This window comes from Ursus maritimus, unplaced genomic scaffold, assembly GCF_017311325.1.
Source record: "Ursus maritimus isolate PB19 unplaced genomic scaffold, ASM1731132v1 scaffold_35, whole genome shotgun sequence".
NCBI lineage: Eukaryota > Metazoa > Chordata > Mammalia > Carnivora > Ursidae > Ursus > Ursus maritimus.
The window spans coordinates 21,966,445-21,978,767 of record NW_024426119.1 but is presented as its reverse complement, the minus strand read 5'-3'; the positions used below and the strand labels follow the sequence as shown (position 1 = coordinate 21,978,767).

Genomic DNA, 12,323 nt, shown 5'->3' with positions numbered 1-12,323 from the left:
AAAAAGTGATTTCTGGAATTCTTTGGGAAGAATCATAGTGTTTGCGTTATATACAGCATATTGGTTATCTACTGCTGGGTAATAACTCCAAAACTTAGAGCCTTAAAGCAACAAACATTTGTTATGTCACGCAGTTTTTGAGTAGCAGGAATCTGCACTTAGCTGGGTAGTTGCGGCTCAGGATCCCAAGTGAGGCTGTTGGTAAAGCTGTCACCAAGGGCTAGTCATCTGAAGGCTTGACTGGGACAGGAGGATCCACTTTCAGGATGGCACACTCACGTGGCTGTTGGCAGGAGGCCTCAATTTCTCACCCCATGGGTCTCTCCATAGGGCTGCCTCAGTGTCCTCGTGTCATGATGGCGGGCTTCCCCCAGTGCAAGTGGTCAAAGAGAAAAAGAGCAAGCAGGAAGCCACAGTGCCTTACATGGCCTATTCTCTGAAGTCACAATTGTCACTTCTGCTTTATTCTATTTGGTAATTAGTCATGTTACTCTCAAAGGGAGGGGAAGGAAGGGTGTGTGTGAGAGAGAGAGAGAGAAAGAACATCGCCTGGCATCTATTTTGTTACTTCTTTTTGGGCCAACATCTGCCATGTAATAATAATAACTGACTTGGCTTGAGTACTCACCATGGGCCATACCCTTTGCTAAATCCTTGAAATTCATTACAGTAGTTCCCTGTTATCTGTGGTTTTGCTTTTCGTGGCTTCAGTTACCCTCAGTCAACCACAGTGCAGAAGTGGGCAATCTTCCCGCCATACTGTCAGAAGATCAGTAGTAGCCTAACCTTCCACCACGATGCTTACGTCATGCACCTCACCTCACCTCACCCCATCACACAGGAATTTTATCATCTCACGTCATCACAAGAAGAAGGATGAGTTTAGCTGTATTTTGAAAGAGAGGCCACATTCGTATAACTTTTATTATAATATACTGTTACAATTATTCTATTTTATTATTGGTTACTGTTGTCAATCTCTTACTGTGCCTAAGTTATAAATTAAACTTTATCATAGGTACGTATGTATAGGAAAAAAGCAAACTATATATAGTGTTCAGTGCTCTCCGTGGTTGCAGGCATCCATGGGGGTCTTGGAACATATCCCCCATGGATAAGGGAGACTACTGTATCTCATTTAATCCTTAGTGGCACTCTTAAAGAGGCGAAGTTGCTCATGGCCACAGAGCTAGGGCTAGTCTGTAGTGCATCCAGGATTTATGCCAGCCTCTAGGGCACCCCATATTGCCTCCCTCCCAGTGGTCAGGACTGTGCCGAGTGCTGTGGAAGAGGGAATAAGATTCATTTGGTCTTTATTCTGAAAAACGTATAGTAGGAGGAAAACAGTAAATAAATAACTACAACATGATGTTGTAAACCCCCAAATGTTATGGAATTGCAGGTAAGGAAATTTTTCATCTTGCCTAGGAGAGTCACTAAACAAAGGAGGTGATATTTCAGCTAGGTCTTAAAAGATGAGTAGGAATTAATCAGAATCTCCAGGCATAGGGAAAAGCATACCTAAAGAGTATGGAGGATAGAAAGACCATGATATGTTTAAAGAATGGCAAGTGGGTCAGTCTGGCTAGAGTATAGAGAATGAAAGGGAAAAGGCGTGAAGTTTGGTTTGTGCATAATTTCTTGGCTACAGTGAACAGAAAGGTGATGCCAGAATGTCGGATTGTGTTAGATTCCCTTATTAGACAGTAAGTGGTGCTGTTGGCCCAGGATGGCTTGGTTGCTGGCCGAGGGCTAACGAGTCTTTTAGAAAGAATGTCGTGCATTTAACCGTCTAAACCCATAAGGTATTGAAAAGCTGTGAGTCCTCGACTTGGGGTAGGAGGAGCTACAGAATGGTTTATCAACTGTGTATGTTCTCCCCGTTGTAGAACATTCCAATTCCAACCCTGAAGGAATTTGCAAAAGCTCTGGAAACCAACACTCACGTAAAGAAGTTCAGCCTGGCTGCAACCCGGAGCAATGACCCCGTCGCGATTGTGAGTAAAATTTTAGAAAAAAAAATTTTTTTAGAAATATAACATGAGGGCACCCGGGTGGCTCAGTTGGTTAAGCAGCTGCCTTTGGTTCAGATCATGATCCTGGAGTCCGGGATTGAGTCGGGCATCAGGCTCCCTGCTCAGTGGGGAGTCTGCTTCTCCCTCAGACCCTCCCCTTTTTCGTGCTCTCTCTCCTTCTCTCTCTCTCAAATAACTAAAATCTCTAAAAAAATAAATAAACAAATAGATAAATGAATAAATAAATAAATATAACATGAAAGTATTTAATTCAGTAGAAACTGTCTTTAATTTGTTTTACCAATTAACAATTTTTAAATCTGGCAAATGTATTTTCTTTTTTTTTTTTTTTTTTTTGATTTTATTTATTTATTCGACAGAGATAGAGACAGCCAGCGAGAGAGGGAACACAAGCAGGGGGAGTGGGAGAGAAAGAATCAGGCTCATAGCAGAAGAGCCTGATGCGGGGCTCGATCCCAGATCGCCGGGATCACACCCTGAGCCGAAGGCAGACGCTTAACCGCTGTGCCACCCAGGCGCCCCTGGCAAATGTATTTTCTACACAGTTAAACAGAATCAGTTATACTGAGACAATAAAACAGAACCCAAATGTCAGGCACTTTGAATTAACTAAAATTTTGTGAGCACTACACTTTTAAGTGAAAGAAATAAGATTGGATTAGTCATTGAGCTAAATAAATATTTAGATTTTGCTCTGTGCTTAGTACAAGTTTTCTGAAACTTTTGTATCTACATTAACATTCTGTCACAGTCCACGGTTATTATAAGACCCCCAAGTCCTACAGGAGCTCAGCACATATAAAAGTATATTTCATTTTAACCTTTGAAATGGATTAGTATGTTTCAAAAATATTTTAAACAGCCAGATTTTAAAACCTTTTTTTGACACCGTTAACCAGAATATGAAAAAAAAAAAAAAAACAAAACACCAACCAACCAAAAGCCCTGTTCCTTCCACGCATTTCAGGTAATTCAGCTACATAAGGAAGCCCCTGGGCCCAAGTAAGTACTACAACTATTACCACCGTCGATGTTATTACTATTAATAGCTAACATTTCTTGGGTAATTAGTAAACGCCAGCAGTAAGCTCTGTGCTTTACACATATCAGCTCACCTAATCCTCACTGTAATACTATGAGGTATGTACTATTATTAGCTCCCACTTGAACAAATGAGTGGTCTGAGGCTCAGAGAGGTTAACTCTCTTTTCCAGCTTAACACAGCCAGTAAGTGGCACCACCAGGTTTTTCTGGTTCTACAAGCAGGATGGCTTAGCCATCAAACTCTGCTATATTTGTACACAGAGCCTGCCTGTCATACATTTGCTAAAATATGTCAATTTGGGGAGCCTGAACATCAGCCTGTGGTTCTGCAGCCTCTAATGCTCAGCCCTTGATTGAAGCTAGACAAACAAGTTTTCTTGACTTGATGATGTGATTGAAAGTAACATGTCTGTTGGAAGACCTAAAATGGCATGAAAAACAGGTAACATGGAGGGCGCCTGGGTGGCTCAGTCGGTTAAGCATCTGACTCTTTAGATTTCAGCTCAGGTCATGATCTCAGGGTCATGAGATCCAGCCCTGAGTCGGGCTCTGCCCTGGGCGTGGAACCTGCTTAAGATTCTTTCTCTTTGGGGCGCCTGGGTGGCACAGCGGTTAAGCGTCTGCCTTCGGCTCAGGGCGTGATCCCGGCGTTATGGGATCGAGCCCTACATCAGGCTCCTCCACTATGAGCCTGCTTCTTTCTCTCCCACTCCCCCTGCTTGTGTTCCCTCTCTCGCTGGCTGTCTCTATCTCTGTCGAATAAATAAATAAAATCTTTAAAAAAAAAAAAAAAAAAGAAAATACATTTGCCAGATTTAAAAATTGTAAAAAAATAAAATAAAATAAAATAAAATAAAATAAAATAGTAAAATAAAGTAAAATAAAATAATAAAGACAGACAACATGAAAGTGATGACTCCCTATCACAACTGCTGACACAGAGTAGATGTTTGAACAACACTTGTCAAATGAATGAATGAACATGACCTCCAACCTCTCGGCAATCAAGAATATTTCTATGCTGACCATAGCATATATAAAATAAGTAGTCATGTAAGAGGTACTAAGCTACAGAATTGATGTTTTCACCAACAGTTATTACATATGTAAATGCGTAAGTTGAAAGCGGTTTTGAATTTGAAACCTATCATTAAAATAGAAAAAGAGCAGAAAGGTGAAATTAACAATTTAAGGATTTTTATCAGTATATGATTTTTATAATCTCTGTCGTTCAGATTTGTTTTCACTAAAGCGAAATATTCACAGCACATTTTGTATGTGAGTGACTAAAGGGATGAATGAGGGAATTATTTGGCACTTCAGTATAATATATTACAGTAAAATTGCAGGGATGGAAATAGGTTATAGTCCATTGCTGATACCACTAGCAAATAGTCCAACTCTTCTACCCGGTCAAATAGATAGCTTGCTAAATGGACTAAATAAATTCCAAATCTAATAAACTCTTCGATACTCTTTTTAATGCAACAGCTATGTGTTGATTGCATACCACGTGACAAGCCCACCACACAATTGGAAGGAATAGTTGGGTGTGAAGAGACCAGCTTCTCTGGCCTGATTCCTAGATGGCTTCCTATGGTCCAGCCTTCAACCTGGCTGCCCTCAGGTGGTTCTCCTTTCAGCCATACGAAAGTCGAGAAAGAACTTTTCTGTAGGTTGAAAATCGGTCGATTACCCCAGAGGCAATAGAGATCTTCAAACGGTGATTATGACTAAACAACTCGCTGCAAAGAACTAAAGATGGGGGCGCCTGCCTGGCTGACTGGCTTGGCTGATACAGCATGAGGCTTTTCATCTCAGGGTTGTGAGTTTGAGCCCCACATTGAGTGCAGAGATTACTTTAAAAAAAGAGAGAAGAAAAGAATTAAAGATCAGTGTTAAAGCCAAGAGTTTCAGAAACTTTTCTTTTTTAAAATTCAGAAACAGAGGGGCGCCTGGGTGGCTCAGTTGGTTAAGCATCTGCCTTTGGCTCAGGTCATGATCCCGGGGTCCTGGGATGGAGTCCTGCATCCCTGCTCAGCGGGGAACCTGCTTCTCCCTGTCCCTCTGCCCCTCCCTCTCTCTCAAATAAATTAAATAAAATATTTTTTAAAAAACTACAGAAAATAAAGTTCAGAAACATGCAATGAGGCACTTGTGAGATTATTGTGAACGTAGGCAAATTGTGAGTATGTGACATGGCATTATCCCCATTCTACAGATGAGGCAACTGAGGCTGATAAAGTTTGAGTAACTTCACTAAGATTACACAGCATGTAGACGAGCCAGGAAGTGCATTTAAGTGACCTATAATCAAGTTCAGTTCACCGTGCCCCGAGCACTTCCATAGAACCACATCTCTAGCAGGGACCAGAGAAAGTCCAAATACATTAAAAAACACTTTTACTATTAACAATGATGCCACATAAAAGTCAAGAGTTTAGGACAGCACTGTCCCTAACAAATAAAATGAGAGTCACAAATGTAAGCCACATATATAATTTTATATTTTTCTGGTAGCCACATTCAGAAAAAAAAAAGAAATAGATGGAATTCATTTTAATACTATATTTTATTTAAACCAGTATGTCCCAAGTATTATCATTTCAAGATATAATTTGAAAATGTAATAAGGTTTTTTCCATTATTTTTTTCATTCCGCATCTTTGAAATCCAGTATGAGTTTTCCATTTACAGCACGTCTCAATGCAGACCAGCCATTTTCCAAGGGCTTAAGAGCCACATGTGTCTTGAGGCTACGCTTTGGATGGTGCAGGTTTGGACAATGCAGGGAACTGGATTTCCATATAATCCTGTAAAGTACAGAAAGCAAACCCTTCTCTTTAAAAATGTATTTCCACTGTAACTATATAACATTTAAGAAATCTAGTCTTTGTTTTACTGATGTTATCCCCAGCACATGTAATAGAAGCTTAAATATTTGCTGAACTGAAATTAACTTGGGCTTGCAGCCCAGGGTTATGTTTGGCTGGGTCTCCCCTGTTTTGTTCAGAATGAGAAAAGTGTTTTCTCAAGTTTAAAAGAAAGTGGCAAGATCCTGGCTACTTGCCAGGAAGTCCTGCAACTTTTTTTTTTTTACAAAGGCCTAATTGCTCCAACATTTTGTTATTCTGATAATGAACGTAAATCCTGAAGCCGGGAGCGTCCAGAAGGAAAAGCCTGATGCGTTTCCTCCTGATGCTCTAATTAAAATGTGTACGTTTAATCCTAATTAAGGACCTAGCAGTGAATAAATGCACTTTGATTTACGTGGCGTACAATAATGTCAGTCCAAATCTTCCAGCTTTCTTTGCAGTTAAAGCAACTGCTTGACTAATACACAGGATTATTTTTCTAGGCTGGTGCTTCTCAACCCGGGGTAATTTTGCCCTCTGGGGGACATTCGGCAGTGTCTGAAGATATTTTTTGGTTGTCATGTCCAGGAAGGGTGCTATTGGCATTTACTGGGTCTCAGAAGCTGCTAAATGTCCTGCAGGACACAGGACAACATCCCACAACAAAGAATCCTCTGGCCTCAAACGTCACTGGTGCCAAGGTTGAGAAATCCTGTTCTGGTCCCAAGTTAGATTCCTTCTCTTCCTTCTTCCTGTGTTTTCTACCATAAAAACAATTAAAATAATTAAGAAGTTCCTTGTTCCATTCCCCAGAACAATCAGTATAAGCAATTTGTTTTTCATTCTTCTTTTTTTTTTTTTTTTAAAGATTTTATTTATTTATTCGACAGAGAGACAGCCAGCGAGAGAGGGAACACAAGCAGGGGGAGTGGGAGAGGAAGAAGCAGGCTCATAGCGGAGGAGCCTGATGTGGGGCTCGATCCCATAATGCCGGGATCACGCCCTGAGCCGAAGACAGACGCTTAACCGCTGTGCCACCCAGGCGCCCCTGTTTTTCATTCTTCTAGTTGTTGTCTTTATGACTTTAGTCAAAATGGTTGTCCATCTTGGTGAACATTAATCACCCAGAGAGCTTTTTAAAAATACAGAGGTCCAGGGGCGCCTGGGTGCCTCAGTCGTTTGGGTGTCCCGACTCTTGGTTTTGGCTCGGGTCATGGTCTCGGGGTGGTAGGATGGAGCTGTGTGTTGGGCCCTGTGCTCAGCATAGATTCTGCTTGTCTCTCTCCCTCCCCTCTGCTTCTACTCTCTCTCTCTTTCTCTCTAAAATAAATAAATAAAATCTTAAAAAAAGAACTACAGCAGTCCAGGCTACAGCCTGAGATTCACATTTCATTCATCTGAGGTGAGACCCAATGCTTTATATATTTTAAAGCTTCTAGATCATTCTAACATGGAGGCAGAATAGAAAACCCCTGATATACATACTTTTTTGGTTTTGATTTATCATCTTAGATAATTTTTGTTTCTCCATTAGAAAAACTGAGAGCAGTTCTATACTCTGCCTTCATCCCTCCTCTTTTTCTACCTACGAATTTTAGTTATTCCATTATTTTCACCCCTTTCAGCTTTGTATGTTTTATGCCATTATAGTCTATGTTTTGTATATAGATTAATTGCAAACATTTAAAACTCTTCACCAGTACTTACAATTTCCTGGCTGTGTAAATGTATAAATCTCTGTTTTCATGGGCCTTGCTGTCTAGTGACTAATGCTGCTCTGAGTCTTGTTGCTTTGTAAATACTTTATCATTTCTTACTAGAAACTTTTAGAACTCTCTCTTTTCCCTTGGAGTTCCAAAGTTTCCCTTGTATGTGCCCACTTCTTAACTCATTTTTCTGAACATCCTGTGGGTTCTTTCAGATGAAGACTCATAACTCTCTGCAACTCTAGGAAATTTTTTTCCTATTTAATTTTTTCCCTTCTGTTGTCTTTTTTTTTTCTCTTTTCTCTTTCTGAAACTCCTACTAACTGAATGTTGAACTTCTGTATCTTCCCCCATATCTTTCAACATTTGTCTCCTGTTTTCTATCTTTGTCTTTTGACTCTACATTCTTGGGAATATCCCCAGATTTGTGGTCTACACTCACCAACTTGGTCTTCAGCCATGCTCATTTTGTCATTCTGGATGTCCAATACTTTTCTTTATTCCAATGTAGTATTTAAACTTTTCAGGACATTTTCTGGTTCAAAGTCCTCTTTTTTTTCTCCCCACAATAGTCCAGTATTTATTTTATGGATACCATGTGGGGTTTTTTCTTTTTCTTTTTTGGTGGAGAGAAGAGGGAGAATAACAATTAGAGTCTTTACATTTGCTTCTGTTCCCTGAGTAATCTCTGTTCCCTCTATGTCATGTTGTCCTATTTGGTTAACTTGGCTTTTCTCTTCCATGAGGTTGGTTTTCCTACAAGGTCTGGCAGTCACTGGTTGCCAGACTTGCATGTAGAGAAGGAGGTTGTTTTATGTGAACCAGGGTCATTTCCGCAGCAGTTGTATCGATCTGTTTCACCAACAGACCTGTCCCTCAAAAGGAAGGCCCTTTCTGTTTCCCATTTGTCACCATCCAACAGGCTATGTATTTTATTGATTAATTTATCAGCTGTCCTCTTAAGACAGATTTTTGTTTTCTCTGCTGCTAGCACACTGTAGAAGCCCACTAAATAGTCCTTTTTGATTGAATGAATGAATGAATGAATGCTTTTGTAAGCAGGCAGGTGGATTGACTGGCAGCCCTCTCTGAAGTGTGTGCATGAGAAGCTGACAGGTGGCTGGGAGTCCCGCACAAGTCTACAGCTAGGAGGGCTTCACTCTGGGAGGGGTTCATTTCTGGACATAGCTGAGGTTTCTCCCACACCATATCTGGTGGGAGGTCTGAAGGTGCCTCTGTTTCTACATGGCTTCCATCTCAGCTCCTAGCCTCACTAGAGGCTGTTTCTGGGAAAGTTTTCATTGACTGTGGCCGCTGGCCCCGTTATTTTTTTTTCCTGGGAAGCTGCAGGGAGGGGCGATGTGCTCTCCATCCGCTCTAGCTGTCCCAGGCTGTTCTTAAGGCAGTTCTTTAATGAGATGCCCCAATCGGGACTTACTCTGGCATCTCAGGCAACAGCTTTGTTTGTGGTCATTTCTCCACCAATCTGTCTTTTTTTTGTTGTTATTTTGGCAATTCTTCAAGGGAATGGCCCTCTGTTTTGTTTTGTTTTTCTTACACTGTGAGAGTTCCAGTCACTTAAAAATGACCTCTTTTCTTCATGCCAGTGGCAAACTTTGGGTGCAAGGGGAACAGGCAAGTGCATGTATGTATCTCTTATTTTGAACTGGGGGTCCCCCGTGGGTTTGCCACTCGGAATGGTGGTTATATTCCAAAAGTTATTTTTGAGGAATTCTGATTTATAGATGGCCTGAAGTAATAAGACTAAATCAGTAGTGCCCACATGCAAGTCAACAGTGAAGTTTTTTTATCCATTCATAGGAAAAGGGACAAAATAAAATAATTCTGAGATCATGTCCTTTCTATATTTCTCCTAATGTTGAAATGTCTTTTTCTCAAATAAAACAAAAACAAAAACAAAATCACACACACACACACACACACACAAAGCAAACTGATAATGATAACAGATGGTAGTGGGATTTTACTCAACGTCCTTATCTAACACAGTTGGTAATCCTGTGTCAGGATTTTTTGTCTTTGTTTTTGTTTTACAGGTATGCAAAATTCCTAAGTCTGGGCCGCTGGACTGAATTATTCTTCGTTTGATTTGACTAAGTTTTCCTTTAAGTACACAAAAAACATCTGTGTTTAATTTGGGGCTGGGGAGTTCAGTAAATAAATCTTCAGAAGCATTAATGGTTACTTCTTTTTTGCATAATAAGGCTTTTGCAGATATGCTGAAAGTAAACAAGACCTTGAAAAGCCTAAACATCGAATCCAATTTTATCACTGGGACCGGGATCCTGGCCCTGGTGGAGGCATTGAGAGAGAATGACACCCTGACAGAGATCAAGATTGACAACCAGGTATGACTCACAGGGTGCATGTGAAGGGGGGGGCCACAAGGCAGTGAGTTGAACGCCAGAGTTCTGTGACTCAAGTCAATGTTCCGCTTTCCTGTAAGCTACAACAGCTGCTGGCCTGTGGAGGGTGTGTGGGAGTGCATGTCAGTAACAAACGCGATGTACAGTGAGGCAGCCCAAGACAGAAAGGGCCAGCTCTGCCCCAGCCCTGGCTAGTCGGCCACCAGGTGAGGAGGAGGCGGGGCCGCAGGTGTTGCCGGCTGCTTTGCGTGGCATCACTCTTGCTTCCTCACAGGAATCTCAGCCAGTCCTGTCCCAGCCTTGCTTGTTGCGTCTCACTGGGACTATGGCTGCGAGGAGAAAGCAGACTGGCCATGCCCAGAGGGAGACTCCCGGCTCTGAGCAGAACTGGACTCCTGCAGCCTGAGGCTGGCCACAGAGCCTGGTTAGAGGAATCCTGGTTCTAGAAGATGGTCTGGCTTGGAGGAGCAGGCCACACCCACAGTGCAATCAGTCTCAGCTCTGTTGCAGTGTTTCTTAGGTTCCCATCAGCAGCCAAAGCAAGCTGCTTGTCTCTAGGGCCACATCTTCCTGAACCCTGAAGGCCTTTTCCCAGCATCCGCCTGCTGTGTTTCCAGTTGCTCTAATGGCTTCCGCTGGCTCCTGCTGTCCGACAGCAATTCTCAGTTCTCAGCATGGTGCTGTGCCCCGCCCCTTTCAGTACAGGGAACCGTCTGCCATGGGACTCGGTGAGTCTGAGAGGTCTAGACACGGTCTAGTGGGCAGAAGGGGCCCTGCGATGGCCCAGGAAGAGGAGACAACACAGAGACCTGTGCTGTGAGCATTCTCCCATGGGGAGGGCGCTCACTGAGAGTGCCCCCTGCATGTCCGGAAATTCCCTAGTCTAAACCTTCCAAGAGCTGATAGAGCCCTAGGATTCTACCCAGGACTTTTCCTTAAGTATGGAAACCCCCGGCAGGTCCCCCGAACAGCTCTGCTATTCTTTTTGGCTAATTAGGACATGGGGGCTGCTTCAGTGCAGGTCCTCCACCCCTCAACTCCTCCAGAGGCTTGCTGCCAGGGGAGCAGGGGAACCTAGAGAAGACAGGTGCTCCTTTACTCTCGCCCTCCCCAGAAGGGACACGTCACCAAAGCAGCTTTCCCAAATGCAGATATGGGAAAGGGTATGCACAGCAGCCGCTGTGTGCAGCCGCTAGTAAATTTAAAAGGAGGCATCAGGGAGTGGGAGAGTAGGAAAATGAGCCAGCGAGAAATATGAACTGAAAGAAAAGAAGTGATGACTCAGGAATATTTACCAAATGCACTAGTATAAGAAAGAAGTTAAGTGAGCTCTTAGCATATTATTTCCAGGACACCTATGACAGAAGTGGATACCTTATTCCAAAGTGTATTTAACCTCTTATGTTGGTTTAGGCCATTATGAAACCCCATATCTGAAGTAGTGTTCCAGATACTCTGTTCCTAGTTCCTTGTAAGATACCACCTGGTTAGGACTGGCAGATAAAGTACAGTTAAATTTGAATTTCAGAGAAACAACAAATAATTTTTAGTGTAAGTATGTACCATGAAATATATGGGACATGCTATACTAAAATATATACATATTTCTTTTCATTTATTGAAATTATTTATATTTATTAATCAAAATTCAATTTTAACTAGGTGTCCTGTATTTTTTATTTGCTAAATCTGGCAACCCTACATCTGGTGAATGAGCTGGAATCCTGAACATTGAGTATCGAGCAGCTTTTCATAATGCATGTGAAGAAGACCCTGAAATACAAAGCCAGAATCTGCTCTCTTAAAGTCCCCTTACCTCAACCTTATCACCCCTCTTCGGTCATCTGGGATGGAATTGTGTCGTTTTTCCATTTTATTCGCCAGTATGCCTCTGAAATAGCTTCTTTACACTTGCGACAAGAAAGAGGATGGAGACTTTCTAGAGCAACTGGAAAAATTCTTTGCTTTATTCCAAGGAAGAGGAAATTCAGAGTAAAAACTTGATTTCAATCCAAATTTTGTTTTTCGACTCATAGGCATAGAAGTAGACCTCAGTTTCCTCATCTGTGTAATGAAGGATAAAATAATCTGTAAGACCGTTTCCTCAGGCAGGGCCAGCAGCTGAGACCAATTTAGCATCCTTGCAGCAGACAGCTGCACCGAAACAAAGGCCTGCTGAGAACCCGTCACTGGGGCGGGCTGCCGTGGCTAGGCTCCAGGTAAATAGGTAATGATTTAATCAGATGCCCCATGTGAGAAGAACAATCGGTGATGCATATTAATGAAACAGATGGG

The 12,323-nt window shown here is 42.0% G+C and overlaps 1 protein-coding gene across 1 annotated transcript in view; it reads left to right on the top strand.

Annotated features, from left to right (window-relative positions):
- TMOD2 (tropomodulin 2) overlaps positions 1-12,323 on the top strand; it is a 52,478-nt gene that overhangs the window by 27,507 nt on the left and 12,648 nt on the right. The window contains exons 7-8 of the mRNA XM_040620634.1: positions 1,890-1,997; positions 9,867-10,010. Coding sequence (XP_040476568.1) covers positions 1,890-1,997; positions 9,867-10,010 — 252 coding nt within the window. The remainder of the gene's footprint in view (positions 1-1,889; positions 1,998-9,866; positions 10,011-12,323) is intronic.